Source organism: Stegastes partitus, unplaced genomic scaffold (assembly GCF_000690725.1).
Source record: "Stegastes partitus isolate 25-593 unplaced genomic scaffold, Stegastes_partitus-1.0.2 Scaffold731, whole genome shotgun sequence".
In the NCBI taxonomy this organism is placed as follows: Eukaryota; Metazoa; Chordata; class Actinopteri; family Pomacentridae; genus Stegastes; species Stegastes partitus.
Window position 1 is genome coordinate 199,658 of NW_007578462.1, and position 17,127 is coordinate 216,784.

The 17,127-nt window shown below is 46.3% G+C and overlaps 1 protein-coding gene across 2 annotated transcripts in view; it reads right to left on the reverse strand.

The window, feature by feature from the left end:
• The window catches only part of reck (reversion-inducing-cysteine-rich protein with kazal motifs), a 77,695-nt gene that overhangs the window by 53,723 nt on the left and 6,845 nt on the right, over positions 1–17,127 (reverse strand). Inside the window, exon 2 of one of the 2 annotated variants that reach the window (XM_008291299.1) lies at positions 15,594–15,768. In XM_008291299.1, coding sequence (XP_008289521.1) covers positions 15,594–15,666 — 73 coding nt within the window. In that variant the 5' untranslated portion in view covers positions 15,667–15,768. Of the gene's footprint in view, positions 1–15,593; positions 15,804–17,127 lie in introns of those variants that run through there. The other variant, XM_008291298.1, reaches the window with a different exon arrangement.

The window sequence follows — 17,127 nt, forward strand, 5'->3', positions numbered from 1 at the left end:
CGTTCAGTCAACACCAGCTCACCTCCAGCTCTGCTCAAACACTGTAAAACTAGTCTAATGGACACAATGACAAGTTTTCATGTTACAGTGATTCAGCCGTTCACAGCAGAAAGAAGAATAATGGAACACCAAGTCCCACCATTCAGGTCAACAGGATGGTTCCTGAGGTCTGTTACACACACGATCCCCAAAGTCTCAAAGCATGTTTATCAGAGCGTCATCGTGCTTTCAAGGTGGAGACACCAGCTATGGTGTCGACTGCTGAAATAGCAAAAACCACCACATGTTGATGTGCACCACAGGGGGCCTTAAAAGGAGATGGATGAGTTAGTGCATCAATTAAAAAACAACAATGTGAAGGACTGCAACGGAAACTGACTTCATGAATAAATGTACATCAATAAAAAAAATCCAGTCCAGTTTACTGTCATGGTGCTGCACATCCACAGCAGGACGGGCAGGAGGAGAGAGCGTCTCTTCAGGATCCAACAACTTTAAACAAAGAAGTGTTTGCATCTCTGGATCATCGGTTCAGCGTTCTGACAGCTGGTGGAATGAAGCTGATGATCAGTCTGGAGGTTCTTCCCTTAACGCTCCAGAAACGTTTGGCTGATGGCAGCAGCCCAAACAGTTGATGGAGAGGCTGTGAGGAGTCCCATGTACCAGTACTGACTGAACCTGGGTTTGTTTTTTCAGCATGTGACCTGAGTGCCACATCTCCGTCATGCTCGACACTTGTTTGATTTCTAAACGGGCTGTTGGGACCCAAACTGTCCAGGTAGACAGCTGCTGTAGCCTCACAGATAAGAGATGCATCAGCATGAGGTCTGAGATCTCTGCAGGAAGAACATATGGCCTCGCTCTGTGTGTGTGTGTGTGTGTGTTGGGGGTTACTTTAAACACTAGCAGGGCGTCTGTGTGTGTGATGACGGAGTGAGTTGGGAGGAAAACAAAGCGAGGTGGGGGGCTTGAAGCAGCTCTGAGAGGCTGTCAGTCAGCGAGCAGCAGGCGACCAGCTGGACAGCTCAACCTGGGACGGTCTGTGTTTAAAGCTCCACCTGTAAATCACATCAGAGCCTCCTCTTCCAGCACTCGATGGTCAAACATCAGTCACACCCCACTCTGCATGCCTGCATCTGTGCCATGAGTCACCAAGAATCCCAAACAGCGCCACATCCAAACCCATCACAGAGACACGGGACAGCAGCACAGGAAAACCAAAGGGCAAAAAAGCCCTCATCTGACTGGCAATAACAAGCACTGTGCATGAGAATTCAACATTAGCGCCAAATCTGCGTCCTGGTGGAGCCGATGGTGAATGGATGTGGTGTGAATGTGGAGTGAAATGGTAAATGTGAGCAGCTGGTGACCATCTACGAGCCAAACGAGATGCAGGAGCATCATTCCAGTGTGGGGTGAGAGAAATGTCTGTCTGTGATGGAAAACACTGCTGTGGTTTCTGTGGAGTGGAAAAAAGTCACTGAAGTTGGGAGTGGGAAAGATTCTGGCCTTGAAAAATTCACGCAATGTTGTGCAACTTGTGCAGACGTTCAGATTGTACATGTCATGAACAGAGTGTCTTAGTGCCAGGGCAGCTTTCTGGCTCAGTGTTAGCGACCAGGAAGTGTCCAGCATTAGATAACAACCACCCAGCGCTCCTCAGACTGTGTGCATCACATTACGCAGCATTTAATAAATGCTGACAACATTCAGCTGCACAGTTGTCCAGTTGTAGTGATGGTTTTATCACTGGAGTTTTGAAAGGCCTGAATGTTACTGTTTAAAGCCCAACAGCAGCTTAAGCGAGCATTAGCTAGCATTAGCACCACAAGCTTCCATCTGACCTGACAACAGAACCACGGCTGGATTGCTCATAGGCCCTACCGACTAGTCCTAGAAACACACCAGCACTCTAGAGCTGGAAAAGTTGTTGATTTATTCAACTAAGAGAAAATAACCTGCCACTTAAAAAAAAAAGATCAATAATTTATGGAATTTTTCACGCAAAAATACCCCCAAAACATCAGGTACAAGTGATGACAGTAAGGTCAGCGTCTGGATCAGATAGAATGAAGTCGTTGGAACATGTTAAGGAACACAGAACTGAGAACAGAAGCTTTGCAAGGAAACAGAAGAAACTTAGGAGGAAAAAGGAGGCAGGGTTCTCTCCAGCGTCATACCAGAGTAATGGCCCGCTACGCTGCAAACTGGGCCCATACGCTGTTTTCTAGGGTACGTAACGGGAAAATATTCAACAACAAGCGCCGATGGAGTTTCCCGACCGTAGAATTCGCTGCTAATGCTGCTATTCGCTAGCGTATTCGCCACTAACCGTTGGCAGCATTTGCTAAGAACCCTCCCCGGGTCGATGATGACGACCCTTCACCTCCGGTACGCTGTAAAAAATCCTGGTGAGGACTCTGGGAAGGATGAAGCTGGAGCACACAAACCATGTCCAAGCAGCAGCATATCTGAGCGCAGAGGAGGGACGTCAGGAGAACTACGTCATTAGAAAGTCAGAGGCAGACATGATGGAGACCTGCTGCGGTGCAAATGCATCTTTTTAATCATAATGAAAAAGTTTGAAAAGCGCCATGCAGGAACTATAAATGCTTTAAAATAACACCCCTACCAACTGCTGTGAAAGGAGATGTTCTGAGTTGGAGGAACCAAAAACCAAAATGCAAATGATGTGAGAACAGAAGTGGGACTGAAGTGAGGAAACACACCCTGACCTGTTCACAGACGTCACGGCTCCAGACCAGCTCATGCTTCTTGTTACTGGTTAACATCAACAGTCATGGAAACTCAGTGGTTCTGGAAATATCGTGCAGATGTACAGCTCTGAGCCAGACCAAGAGTTTTAAAGGACAATATAATAATCTCTCTCACCTGCTCCCAGTTTAACCACCACACTCCTGAATAATCACAGGAACATACCCTCATGTGTTATAAACCAGCTCATATGAACAGAAGAAGCCCCCTGGCTGTGCACATCCATCCATCCTGATGTTCTACATGTTTCTTCAGTAACGCTGTTTAATCACAGCTAGCTCACTGATGGATCCAGAGGAGGCTGAACAGAACGTGAACTCAGTCACATCATCAATGTTTTAGAAAAAGCTGCTGCCTGACAACAGCTCTGATTTACAGCAGACATCCACAGCCAACCACAATCTAATGGATTTGGTAAACTGAATACTGAAGGGCTCGTCATTAACATTCCAAAAAACATCCACAGCGTCGATGGCTGTTCCCAGACTTGTGATTCCCACTGAGTTCATCTGAAGGCAAAAAAAACACTGCTTCCTCCTTCTCCACCTCAGCTGCACAGTTTCACCTCTCAGTACCTGATTATTATCTGTCATTGATCAGTCGTCTCCTGGCTGTACGGCCAATAGCTGAAGCAGCAGCATCCTCAGGCCAGCCAGTGGCCACTCTGGAGACCCTCTACTGGGTTAAGGTACCATCTACAGCACATCAAGTCATATGAGTAATGTGAGTGAATTACAGCCTCCGTCACCTCGACAGGCTCAACAGAAGAACTCAGCTTCAGGAGTACAAGCTTAAAGCTCAACTGGCTTCTTCCAAGGTGCCAAAACAAGGCAAACAGCAACTCCCTGATGAAGGCTACAGAGCTACTCAAGGAATGCCACCAGAGACATCACACAACGTGAGGTAAACTACTCCTCCTCAAGAATAAACCAAAACAACAGTCACAGTGCAGACCAGTGATCTCCCCCACACCCCTGAGCGTCAGAAACGGGGAGAAGTAAAGCAGCCGGACGTTGTCACTGCATCTGGACAGTAACGGGGAAACCATATTCCTGCCATCAGAGGCACCGCTTCGTTTTAAACGGCCCAAAAAAAAGCCCTATTTCAAGACAAACAATCTGGAAATAGCTGCCACACTCGTGACCGGGAGCCAGCTGCTGGGACGATAAGGAGAGGAATTTCAGTGCACCCCCTTCTCCTTAAACGTAACATTACTCTGGGTTTCCTGCCAGTCAGCTTCCTGTGTGTGTGTGTGTGTGTGTGTGTGTGTGTGTGTGTGTGTGTGTGTGTGTGTGTGTGTGTGTGGGTGTAGCAGAAGAGACTGGGCATAATGGTGCAGCTTGGTGCTCACTGAGGACATAAAGCGAGACTTTTTAAGAAAAGACTAATTTTGTTAATTAAACAAACTGTAGTTGGTAAACTGTGAATGCATGGTGGGCTGGATGGTACGTCAGCAGGAAACAAACTGCTGCAGATGGATGAAGGAGAGCTCTGGTCCAGAGACTAGCAGAAACATAAAGAAGTCCAACCACAGATATACAGAACCAGCTCAGAGCTAACAGACTGGACATCCAGCTGTAGTGTGTGGTTCCAGTATCTCATTTAATGCATCCCTAACTACAGTCAAACTAATGAATGTGAGCAGTTGCTCAGCTAACGGCACTGCTGTGGTTTTGCCTATTTACTTCAGATTGCACACTCCACTGCCGGCTGTTTCCAGAGCACGGTGCGCTGTTTCAGGTTATTAAATGTGCTTTTTCAGTTTTCTTTTCTTCCAAGCAGCTATTGATTTACAATAATCTCACAAGATGATTTAAAGCAGACCAGTCCCACAGTGAACATCATGCTGGCTGTCACTGTTGTAAAGGTTCAGGTAAAGTCACCTTGGACTGTAGCATGAGCAGCAGCAGCTCCAGTCTTCAGGTCTGGACTGGACCTTATGACGGCAGCACTGTGCAGCACATCAGAACACTGGCTGCTGTGGACGTTACATGTGCATGGTCCCTTACTCTGCAGACTGGGTCTGCACTGGCTGATGTAATGCAATCATCAACATGAAACACTATCGATAATGAGGCTACTTCTACTAAGTCTACTGGAGCTGGCTGACCAACTGGGCGATGCAAGCAACTGGGTCCCACAGGGTGCTCCACGACCCAAACCATGATCCTTCATTAAAGCTAACTGAGCACTAAACTAATCAAAACACCATCTGAACACAACACTGCCTTCAAAGATCCGGCTGTAACTGTAAGAGCCTATAAATGTAAGTACTCCTTAACATGTTGTTAAACACTCGTCTCTGCATTTGATTATTTTTTATTCAATGTACAAATACTGTGCAAAAGTAACATATATATATATGTATATGTGTGTGGGCACATTGCTGTGTTATCATAAATAAGGATTAAACAACGAGGAGCCGTGCATTACACGGTTTGAATGCAGGCAGCAGAGTCTAAAACACCACGACTGCTCCCTAAACGCCTCACATGCTGGCTACGGTTCAAGCTAACACCTCTAACAGGTGTGCAACCAGAGATTTCTGGGAAAACAGTGAAAAGCACGTTCTAATGTCAGACGTACCCAAACCGAAGCCCAGTGACCTTTACATGCTGGTTTCTACGAGCAGAGCGCATGGTAAATGTCAGGACCAGTCCATCATGTTCATATCATGTCAAAACTGCTAAAGTTCAACCACCACGACTGACTGTGGTCTCCTGTGTCCTCTGAGCCGACTCTGGTAGGATCCTGTCTGCACCTGGACACCTCCTACACCAGGTGAGTCAGAGCCCCAACTCTCCTCCTTCCTCCTCCTCCTTCCTTCCTCCTCCTCTCCTCCTTCCTCCTCTCCTCCTTCATCCTCCTCCAGACTCCTCCTCCTTCCTCCTCCTCCTCCTTCCTCCTCTCCTCCTGTGTAAGTCTATAAATAATATAAATTTATCAGCTTTAGAAACCCACGTCTCTCCCATCCGGCCCACATGTGATGTAAACCATCTCTGGATGATAGACGGCGGTTTGCAGAGCGTTTTTTATGAGATAACACCAACAGTTTAGCTTTACAGTTTGGCTCATGTTTACTGGAACAAAAAGGTTAAGTGACTACAGCAGCAACAACCTGAAACCCACAACAACACCTACAGGCCGTGTGCTTAAGCCCCGCCTACTGACCAACACGGATGTGAACCAGAATCCCCTCCACCGTGCACATGACCACTGAGCTGTGATAGCATGTGCAGGACACATCCACCAGCAGAGAGAAGCCCTCTGTACCTTCCTCCTGCCTGCATTCCTCACAGCGACTGTGGGGGAGACTTTAATGGATGGAGGTCAGAGGCCACTTCCTGTGCATTGATTAATTGACAAATACCACATGGAGCTCAGCATTAAGGAGTCCACACAGCACGTCCAGCTGAGAACAAGCTAAAAGGAGTAAGTAGTTTTCACTGTATGTCACTGAGTACAGAAAGAAGCAGATGTACATGTGTTCCTGACCGAGGATATCACAGTTTATTAGCTAATAGAGGTCTGAATGCTGGTCTCAGGGTTGTTATGCTTAAAGGAAGTCAGTTCAGAGAGCAGAACTCATGTGGATCTGACAGCTACCATTGTCCCACCAGTTAGAGATCAGCACAAAGTCTGAACATTTGGTTTCTGGTTACATCTGATGACATTTAAGACAATGAAAGATGTTTGTGCTGCTATAAAGTTGTCCTCATTAAAGAAACTTCAAACAGACTTCTGACATTGTTCAGCAGAGACACTGATGGATGGAGAAGAACTGAACTAATATGGTCTGCCAGAACCCTCAGACTGACATGAACAGACTCAGAACCCCTCCTGTGATGAAAACTAGACTTCTACAGGCCTTGTCGTGGGTGTGGGTTGCTGAGTTGTTTGTGTGTATAGGTGCTGTCAGACACTACATGAAGCCCAGGGTTGATCAGCTGGGAGTGGGGCTGTTTGGGAGTCTCAGTAGGAGATGTAAAAATCTTCAGGGATTGTTGGAGGACACATTATAAGAGCTCAGGCTTTTATCAAGCCATGAAAGTCACAGCTTCATGTCACTGACACACGAGTGACTTACTGCTACAGCTTTATTCAAACACACACAGACCAACATGAGAACAGTCCCTGACTGTGTGTAGGACCACAGCAGCAGAGCCTTAACAGCCTGGCAGTTGCGAGGTGTCTCCATGGATCACATCGGTTCTCCAGCACATCTCACGGGTGATTGAAATAAGATCTGGGGAGTTTTGAGACGGGCTGCAGGTGGCTTGGTGGTTAGCACTGTCGCCTCACAGCTGGAAGGTCGCCGGTTGGCGTCCCGGTGAGGACACCCGGGATCTTCCTGCGTGGAGTCTCCATGTTCTCCCCGTGCAGCGTGGGTTCTCTCCGGGTTCTCCGGCTTCCTCCCACAGTCCAGAAACATGCTGAGGTTAATTGGTGATTGTAAATTGTCCGTAGGTGTGAATGTGAGTGTGCTTGGTTGTCTGTCTCTAAGTGTAGCCCTGTGATAGACTGGTTACCTGTCCAGGTGAACCTGCCTTCACCCTGAGTCAGCTGGGATAGGCTCCACCTCCCTGGTGAGGATGAAGGTGTAGAGATGATGGATGGATGGAGTTTTGAGACCAAGTCAATCCACTGAACTCTGGTCATGTTCCTCAAACCACTCATGAACACAGTCTGCAGACTGGAAGAGAGCATTATTCCTCCATCTCCATCCAGGACTACTGCAGCCATCAGGAGCATCAGTGTTGAGGAATGTGCTACATGTCAAAGAAGCGTCCAGGTAAATGCAGGTACCAATGTTTCTAGGCAGAACATTGTCCAGGACATCACATCACCTGCGCAGGTTGTTCACATTGTGCATCCTGCTGCCCGCTGGCTGTCCACAAAATGTGGAAAAGAGCCTGATTCCTCAGATCAGTCCACCTGGTTCCACTGCTCAGTGGTCCGGTTCTGATGCTTTCCATGGTAGAAAGCATTCAGCAAAGCCAAGCCTGTAAACATGACTGCTTTCATTCTGACCTGCTGAAAGTGAAACTACACTTTTACGAGGTCCAACCCACTCAGACTGCGCTCATGACTTCACAGACCCACAACTGACGGTCTGATGTTCACCTCAGAGATGCTCCCAACGCTGGAACCTCAGAAGTCACAATCTTTGTAAAGTATGTGTTTATTTCAACAGAACTGGAATGCTGTTTCAATCCGCTGTTCATCGACGCATGTTTATTTTTGTTTAGATGTTTGCCAGCCTGTGGAGACGGGCGTCTGTGGGTCCTCTAAACACTGACAAGTCAAAAGACTAGAGGACGAGTCCCCCTTCAAGGTGTGTTACAGACACGTTGGAGTTATGTCTGCAACACCGCTAAACGCAGACAAGTGTAGATGTTTGTTTAGGTCTCTACTTGCACAAGACTGAGGAGAAATGAAGTGTGTGTGTGTGTGTGTGTGTGTGTGTGTTTATGTAACGTGCAGCAGAGAGCAGCCACATGCTGACCAGGTGTGTTATTGGGTAACATGCAGTCACACACACAACCTCTGGAGCACCTCAATGTGAGCAAGAGCAGATGTCTCTCACACACACACACACACACACACACACACACACACAGTGGGGTGAGTCCTGCCCCCTTGTTTCATATTCAATCAGCAGAATGCAGACCTGACTCTGTGCTGTGTGTCTGTAATGGAGAATGACATAAGAAGGCCCATGTGAGCACAGGAAGCGAGGGAAAGGGGAAGAACATGAAGAGGGGAGGCAATGAAGAGCAACCAATCGGAAAAACACCGCTTCCACTGCATGCAGTCAGGTGTAGGAACCGAAGTGTCCGGGCTGCATCCACTGGAGAGGCACCAGAAGTCAGAGTCAGAACCTCCAGTCTGAAGGCCCGTGTTCACACTCCCTTCATTCATCGACTACTCTGTGGAGTGTCGTGTGTTCAAAAGGCTTATTTTATGTTCAATGTAAAGATCGTATCCTGAAAACAATCAAAACCAAGGCTGTGCGTCCTGAACTCCAGTCAAACACTGACTTGTTTTAAGCAGAGCACAGTGATTACCTGAACGATGTGCGTCTGCAGCACCAGAACCAGCTACAGTTCTGTGCTAGTCCCAGCAGTATTTACAAGTAGACCAATCACCAAAGCTTCAGCCCTTCTCATCAAAATGTCGTGTCTCGTTTCTAGGGCTGGTCCAAACAGCAATTTCTGGTCTCTGGATATTTGGCCCTCCAATGTTCGGATATCAAAATTGCTGTCCGGATACCAGCACAACGACCAGACATTCGGGTCCAGCCCTACTCATTTCACAGGTCCTTTAAAGACAATGTAGGATCGCTGTTTATGAAATAAGCTCGTTTTTTTCTCAGTGACCTTTAATGAACTCCCAGAGGCCTAACAGCGCAGGTCACTCTTGGATCAGATGTTGACTTCTTAGTTCTTTTGGAAAAGAAAAGAGAGAGAAAGAGAAGCAAAGACCTGTAGATGTGGATAACCGTGAGGCAGATGAGACACCAGAGGCACTAGACACCCACATCCAAAGGAGGACAGTGTTTGGGCTCATTGTGGACCTGATTAAACAGCATCATATGCCTGACTGAGATCAGCCACTGTATAGATCAACAGATGGATGTGATATCTGTATCCACCCTAACACTTGTGAACATGATGCCTTCATCTCCAGTCTTTTCCAGGACAACACACAATTAACAGCACACCATGTCAGCCAGCTGGCTCAATTACAGCTCCAACCAACCCTCACCACAACTTCCTAACATAACTAGGAGACTTTAACCATGTTTAACTGTTGTAATTCAGTGACCTCAAGATGTCCATGATGGTTTGGAGCACACACTGCACTGGAGAGGCCTTCAATGACCGGATCAGAATGTCATTCTGGATCAGATCTGACATTCTGATACCATCCCTAACAATTCACATGTTTACTGATGCAGGTACTGGTTATGAGAACAGATGCTCACTTCCAATCCAGAGTCTTGTTTCACAGGTCCGATGCAGTATCACTGTTTACTGAATTGTCATCGTGGCCTTTAATGAGCATCTCCTCTGCTCAGGTCACTGTTAGTTCACATACAGCAGCACAGAGCTCCTCCATCCACGCTATCTGCTGCTCTAAGTGACGTCCAGTTTCACAGCAACATGCACACCAGCCTCAGTGGGTTACTGTGGTCTGGTTCTGATACGACACCTGCTTCAAACATATTTGTCAATAATTACTAGCACCAGGAACCCAGCTGCCCTGTGGATGTTGGGTCGACTGGAACCACTGCACAGCAACAGGAAAACGACACTCATTTTAATTAAACAGATCTGTAGCTTCACTGGTAACTTTAAACATTAACTACACAACTTCTGTTACCTACACATGACCATATATATATATATATATATACACTGAGGCCGCTGTTGGACAGAGCTTCAGGTGATTTTGAGGGTGTTATTACCCTTTAATTCCTCCTGTTCAAAAACCCTGAGCTGACACTTCTCTGTGGTTCTGGGATCCGTCAGTCCCAATTGGACCAGCCCACTGACAGCCAGCTGTAATCCATTACAATGAGATGGACAAGAAGGGAGGTATTGTGATTGACTAACGCGAGCATGAAGGTCCACAAAACCGCAGAGACACACTGACTTTCTTTCAAAGCCTAATGAAGAACCCTCCTCTGTCACTCTGCACACTTTATAGATACAGCTATAGTTTGAAAACACTTTGCTCTACAGCTTTACATCTCACACAAACTGAACGGTCCATAAAGACAACACTTGGCTGTGATGACGACAAAACTGTTCCAGTGGTTTGTAGGAGTCTTTCCTCCGAGCACCAGAATCCCTAAGAGCTTCTCCAAACACCTTCAGTTGGGCAGTAACTATATTAACTACTTATAATTATAAGTTAACATATAGACAGTATGGATCAGGGTCTAAGACAAGTCACAACATTTCTTCACCTCCAACAGGTGAGCTGTCACAGAGTCCCAGTTTATCAGCTGCATTCATTCATTCATTCCTCAGGTGGAGTCCTGAGCTCCATCACTGCTGTCGGGATATTCATATATTACTGCTGATGCATAGCAGTTAGATTCAGATCATGAATAAAGGAGGTCATGTGTTATGCTGACAGCTGTCATTGGTCTAGATTCAGGTGTGTGTTTGTTATGACATCATCATGAACTATGCATCGCTTCATGTCCGGTCAGATCTGGTGCTGCATACTGTGACTCTCCCTGACCTCCAATGGACCAGTCTAACAAAGCCCAGCAGCATCTGACCCTGTACAGTCTGGAGGGCAGCGTACAATGGAGCAGAAGAAAAAACAGGATGATTGGCAGAGAAATGGTCTTAGTTCTGCACAATGAAGAAAAGTAAAACAGTTCAGCGTATTTACATAAAGAAGTGAAGGGCATGTGGAGCCAGACATGTGACAGGACACTGGTCAGCTCTACAGGTAACAACAGGTAAAGGCTATGATCAAAGTTTTCTACAGTTCTTGTGAAACACTCTGGAAAGCAGCAACAGATAAGTCACGGTAGCCCTGATGGATGATCACAGTTCTGTGGTGTTTTATGGAGTGTGGGGACACTATAAAGACACTGTTTGAGTTACAGTCCTGCTTTACCATCAGCTCTCCAAGTCTCAGAGCATCCAAACATGTCTGGAGAGATCCATACTCACATCAAACCTGGGTTCTAATAAATCAAGTGTTCTCATTGTAATGTGCAATGCTAAGGTCTGGTTTGTGTCCACGCCGTGTTTCTGAGTGAGTTCAAAGACTTTCACAGTGTTGTCTTAAAGTGGTTCCAGCATTCATTTGGCTGGACCAGGAAGTCCCGTCCATGTGTACATGCACAAACCACCGTGTTGAAGATCAGAGATTTAAACACTTCTGTGTTATAACAAGAGGCAGGTTTCACAATAGCTGCCTGGAACATGTTTGTATAATTCAAGAACTACTGAAAGGGGCAAACTTTTATATTCTATAACTGTGAGGACTTTTACTGTCTTTTATCTCATTAGTTTGTTTTAAGAGAGAAAAACAACTATGTGAGACTAAAACTAGCTGCTCAGCACCACACAACAGAGAGACACAGTGAAGGCCAATTCATGCTTTCTGCATTTCCCTACAAGAGCACGTGTGACGTACATTTTGTCATCCAACCAAGTCCAGAGGTTCCTCATGGATCCTCAGGCCAACGGTCTCCACAACCAGCACACCGCCTGCACATGTGGCAGGAACACCAGCTGTGCTGAAAAGACTGTACGAGGACATTCTCCATCATCTACATCTCTATAACTCATCATTCAAAGAGTTGGACTTGGGAGGAGCTCTGCTTGTCGGTGATTTCATCGACGGAGCCCAAACTCACTTCTCCAGAAAGCCTCTGCCAAGACGGTACATTGAGCCCAGCACACCTCAGGAACAGCCCCATACAGCCCAGTCTGCATCCTCCTGTGTCTCTCTGTTTGATTGGAGGTAATGCAACTGGCAGAGCGGTTATCAGTCTGGGCACACAAATGTGGAAAACATGAACTGTCCTTTAAAGACAAGCTGGTGAACACAGAGCAGCTACAGAGCCAGGTATGAAACAGACCTAAAGGGAGAGCGGCTATTGAATGAAGCTTTAGGTTTGTCCGTGTGTTGTGGAGTTCTTCTGACAGCATCCACACTTTATCATGGCGAAACTAATCACTGTTAGTGCTGAGATAAAATTAAATGAGTCACATCAATACTGAACAGTGAATGGTATGGCGCCCCCTTTAGGGATTCTGAAACAACAAAAGCGTGAAACATACAAAAAAAAACACAGAAAAAATATTGTTTACGAGTCCCGAGCACCGTCCGCCTTCTTCTGACCAACAATGAAATGAAACCTTTATCATGTGCAGTCGCCTGCTGTATTCCCTTCAGATGTGGGACTTTGCTGCTTCGTTCTGTCTCAGTCTGTTTAACTGTTTGCATTCTGTCAGTGGGACACGGGTCGTTTCCATTCACGTTCCTCGTGGCCTCGTTCTGACCCACCACAGTGAAGGACAGAGCTGTGGTCCTTTAGGAGAATCCATGTTGACTGTAAGAGTTGAGAAACTAGCAGCAGGTGCATTTAATATAGATTTAGAAGGTGTGCTGATGACTGGAGCAGCTGCTGCTTCTTAAAGGCTGTTGGATGGGGATGATGGAGCCTGTGTGGCGTACCTACGACTGACCCGGCACTCCGACAGCCTTCCTGTTGCTCTGGAAATGTCTGTTTACCAGCATGTAAGCCTCTGCTCTGAGCAGCCTGCTGATGCTGCCTTCGATAGCACAATGCTTTGAACTGAGCGTCTCCAGGGAACACAGCCGGGTCAACAGGCGCCGTCAAAGCAGAGAGGTTCTGGAGCTGGGGCTGTTTTCAGGACAACACAATAATTACTGCTTCAGATTTATAAAAATACCTGTAAACTCTTTTTCTCCTTTCCATGTATCACCCTCTGTTTTTAACTGTGACTTTTCCATCGTGGTGTGTTTATTTCTCAGAATCAGATATCGTCAGCCAGCGAGTGTTTTCTTTCATAATTTCACTTTCTCTATTCTTAGCCGGCCTAAACACGAGCAGCAGGCTGCTGGTTGGAAAAACATTATATTTCATAGTCAGTTCAACAATGACTATACCGAGGGATGGCCGAGGAACCCAGCTCTGTACGCTGCACTTTAATCTTGTGCTCAGTAAACTATAATTAGGTTTGCGGGACTCGGGCCCGTGTCTGCTCACAGTGGACATGGAAAGAAAAGGGCTGCCGTTCACTTCCCTCCTTCCCCTCCTCTTCCCCTTCTGCTTTGTAGACCCAAATTGGTTCCAGATGCATTCTCTCACGGCTAGCTTCCCCAACCGAATCGCAACATGAAAGAAACGGAGGAGAGAAGTTTCGCAAAACTCGGCACACGACAAAAATGTATGGTATTTCTACACAAAGTGGAGGGAGGAAGTTGGAGGAGAAGCCACCGTCTCCTAAAGGGAAAACCACTTTGTCACTTTTCCACATGGGGCTGTTTACTACACCTTTTGGACTTTCTGAGACCTTTATTACTGTCAAAGGCCTCTGGGAGACAATGTGCAGCCCAAATGAGGATCTAAGAGTTGTGCTTCTTTCATGTTCCAGACAGATGTGTCAGGAAAAAAAACTGTACATCGTGATATTTAGCCAGAGCAAATCCACATCCTGCACCCATGTGCACCGAACATCAAAGCCCGACCCACCAGCATGTTAGACCAATTTATAACCGAGCCTGTGGAGCCCCTTCAGATAAAACACTGAGGCAGGCAGGCGGGCAGGCCGGGCTGCACTGTGGCCCAAATGATATTCAAGAGCGACAACAGCTGAAGGTCTGTGGATGAGACGCCAAAAGGCCCTGATGTGCAACAACACAGAGCAAAGTGGCAGCTCCATGTTTACTCAGCCAATTAACCAGTGAAAGCACATTCAAGACCAGTTGTTGTCCTCCAGAACCAACACACACCTCTGTGTTTGTCTTGCTGTTTTAACAAGTCCCAGTGAATTAATTAGCACCCTGAAAAGCACTATTCATTCATTCATTCACATTTTGCTTACATGCGCCTCTTTCTTTTAGGGACCAGACTCCATTCAAAACAGCAGGCACTTTTATGGCCTGCTTCTCTTTCTTTCTGACCCATTAAAGCAAGTGAAACATGACTTACGACAAAATAAGTGACATCTGTGCAGTTTATCATTCAGGGACAGACTTCAGGTGTGTTTTAGTGAAAAGCTGGTCAGGTCATAATGCGCCAACTATTTAAAACTTGAAATATTTTTTTAAATTACATGTGTTTTGAGGATATTTGTGGAAGCCGAATTGAATAGTGTATTAAGCTGATCCGTAAAACATCCAACCAGCTGTTCCCAGAAGCTTTGCATTTGCCAACGAGCCAAGAGACGCAAATCTGGGAAAAACTTTCATGACATCCGCTCGCCGTCGCAGCGGGCAGCGGTCCCCGTTTTTTCTTCTTTCCCGATCCGCTATGTCAGCTCTGTTTCCTTCTCAGGCAAGAAACCGAACAAATCCACTTCCAAAGCTATTATAGTCTCCCCGAGGCCACATGTTGGAAGAATTAACTCCGAGGGAAACGTTTCTGTGAACTTTCCTGGGAGTCGGACGGCCGTCGCGGGGAGCGGCGCTACACGGGATGCTAACGTCGCGCTCCGGGACGGATAGCGGTCATGCTAGCGCTCATCCCGGTCACGGAACACACACACTGTCGCTTTGATTTCCCGCAAAGGCACACACCTAAAAGTCACCATTAAAACCTTTTGTCGGAGATCCACTTTTCAATCGATGCATGAACAACAAACCCCGCTAACTCCCGTCTGCTCCAAACTTTCCTCTCCCGTTATTCCCAGCACCGAGGCGGGTGGGCGGTAGCTAGCGATGTGGGACAGAAAACGGTTCGTTTTTTAAAAAGCAGCCCCTTCCTAGACTATATAGTTACCCGGATTACCAGAGGAGTTCACAATTAAGCACACAGTTTGTTAACTAGTCTCTGGGGTGTTTAAATTCACTAATACACGAGAGGTTGTCAAATTCTAGGATTTCTGAATGAAGTTTGGCGTGTCGACGTATCAGAGCTCAGTCTGTGTGGACTGTCACTGAATCAACAAGTTGTGGCCGAGCTGAGGGTAAAGACGGCTCAGAGCGTCGGCTGTGAACTCTCTGGTTCTCCTTCAGGAAAGCATGACGGCAGGAACAGACAGCAACACGGACACGAGTGACGGTTGTGGAGTTTAAAGCTCCGCCAGACTCACCCTGAGCGCGCAGCGGCTGGCAGCAGAAGTTCACGGAGAGGAGGAAACTGGTGATCTGGAAACACACACGCATCTTATTGAAATCCTAAAGGGCATCGTGGACAAGAAGACTGAGAAAACACTGATGCTGCGACATGCTGCTCCATGGATCCCTGTGAACTCTCTCTCTCTCTGCCTCCACTCTCCCCGGTTGTGCGTACGAATCGCAGGGCGCATGCGCAGAGCGGAGCCTGGTTAACGGTGATAAGTCCCGTTAACTGTCTACCTGGTCTAACGTTACTGTCAGGGAAGAACACGGAGCTCACCCTCAGGCGCTACATGTTATTTTACTTCCAGCTGATCTTGTTTTAGTGGATTCATTCGTTTTGAAGACTTATAAATAATGTTTTTATTATTTTACTAACTTGAATGTTTGGCTGCTGTCGTCCAGGGTTCCCGTCTGTCCATCCTGGGCTACACCTGAATGTAGTCCAAGTTTAACTGCTGATCCAGATATGCAAACACTTCTTTATTTAAACTGCTTTAAGTCATTGGATCTTGAAGAAAGGCTCTCTCCTCCTGCCTGTGCTGCTGTGGATGGACAGCACCACCACAATAAACTGGATCTGATCTGATCAATAAAGGCTGAGTGACTGAACTCATGTGTGCAGTGTGTTAACTCTTTCATGATTTATTAAAAACAGAGTGTGATCTTCTATTAAAGTTTTTATCACTCATCAACAAGAGTTTAAGGGATGTTTTTTGTCTGACTTGGAGTGGAACCGTCCACTATAGCCGACTCTGTGTTTAGTTGATGTAAAACAACAGGCTGAAGGGTTAACACATTAAATAGATGTTACTGCAGCTGATTGTTCACAATAAGACATTTTTTGTGTTGCCGGTGAAATGATGCGCTGAAACATGCAAACAAGGTACTGCTTTGTTAAAGATGAGCACATAAACCTCCACAAGAACAATGTGAACCCTGGATGAATTCAGGTTCAAAGTTTTTGTTTGTTGTCAAAGGTTGCAACAGAGGGGGCTGTGGAGTCCAGTTGTATTGCTCCATAAATCAGACACTGCTGTCAACAGAAGAGAAACATCACTTTGACTTACAAACTAAGTCTACACTGCTGTCTGTATCCTGCAGGTTTCTACAGAATACAGACAGTGGTGTAGACTTCATTGTAAGTGCTGCTGAAGTGGAGATTTGTGGAAGAAAAAGAGCCAAAATAACTGATGACTAACGTTATTTAATCAGCGTAATATAACATGAGGCTGACTACAGCGGACAGTTACAATAACACGCTTTAACAGCCATTCCAAGTTCAACAGTTGTGTTTCCACCACCTTCTGTCCTTATAGAGAAATGGTGCAATAGAAACCATTAATGAAGACAGTGATCATACAGAAAAGTCTTGGGATCCTGTTCCCTGTTTTTAGTAATTATTGCACATGATATGGTTTAATTGAAGCTGAATACGTGTCCACTGCAGTACTACTGATCACATTTAGTGCTCCTGATAAATACTGAGGGCGTTAAATCTGAAATCTC